Below are 852 nucleotides of genomic sequence, written 5' to 3'. Positions count from 1 at the left end.
CCTGGGCGCCCACCTCCTGAAACGGGCAGCAGCAAAGCCCACACGCAGCGCGAGCTCTGAACTGCTTCACAGACGAAGGGACAAAGCATGGTACTAACGTGGGAAATGTTTTCTTCCAGTTCTTCGACTCTTTCCAGGGCTGCGTTCTTGGTTTCAGCATCCTCCAGTAAAGCGCCCACATCGAACACGTTATCCAGGTACGCTTGAATCTGCACCTGCAGTTTGTCGCTCTCTGTGTGCTTCAGTTTCTGCAAACCGAGGAGGACAGGGGGTCACTCGGCAGCGCTGGCTTTGCTGCGTCCCCAACGGCCGTGCTCTAGCTCCTGAGACAACATCAGCGCAGCCCTGCGCTGCCCTGCCTGCTCCTGACACCCTGCAGGGTGTGGGCCACCCCGGGACCCCAGCCAGACCTGTGCTCAGCATCGGCAGCTACAGCTCCTCCCTGCAGACCGCAGAACACCTCTCTGCGGAGCAGAAGCCAGCAGGGACCTCCAGTCCCTCGCCAGCACGAGCACTGCTTTCATGGGTGAGCTGCCAAGGGCAGGGGCAGCAAGAGAAGTACGAAAGGGGACATCTAACAGCAGCTTTCTCCTGAAAGAGCATTCCCCAGCGGAGGGTGGCAAACGCTGGCTCTCCGGAGAAACTCAGCGGAGGGTTTTTCCGCATGGACCCAGAAGGGGCCGTGGCAGCACCTGAGCTGGGGCCAAGGAGAGGCCCACAGCTGGAGGTCAGGGACGTGGCAGGGGCGAGGACGGCTGCGGTTCATCCTCCCTTTGTTATAAGGAGCAGTTACAGATTTAGCTCCCGGGCCATAATTGCAGGCAGTGGCAGGTGATTTCCCTTGTGCAGGGG

At 60.1% G+C, this 852-nt stretch overlaps 1 protein-coding gene across 1 annotated transcript in view; it reads right to left on the bottom strand.

Annotated features, from left to right (window-relative positions):
- FMNL2 (formin-like 2) overlaps positions 1–852 on the bottom strand; it is a gene marked incomplete at its 5' end in the record, with an annotated part of 21,415 nt that overhangs the window by 16,923 nt on the left and 3,640 nt on the right. The window contains one exon of the mRNA XM_010137160.1: positions 99–248. Within this exon, the coding sequence (XP_010135462.1) occupies positions 99–248 (150 nt within the window). The remainder of the gene's footprint in view (positions 1–98; positions 249–852) is intronic.

Source organism: Buceros rhinoceros, unplaced genomic scaffold, assembly GCF_000710305.1.
Source record: "Buceros rhinoceros silvestris isolate BGI_N320 unplaced genomic scaffold, ASM71030v1 scaffold13715, whole genome shotgun sequence".
NCBI classification, from domain to species: Eukaryota; Metazoa; Chordata; class Aves; order Bucerotiformes; family Bucerotidae; genus Buceros; species Buceros rhinoceros.
Note: the sequence above shows the minus strand (reverse complement) of the source record. Positions and strands in the feature narration are given on the sequence as shown.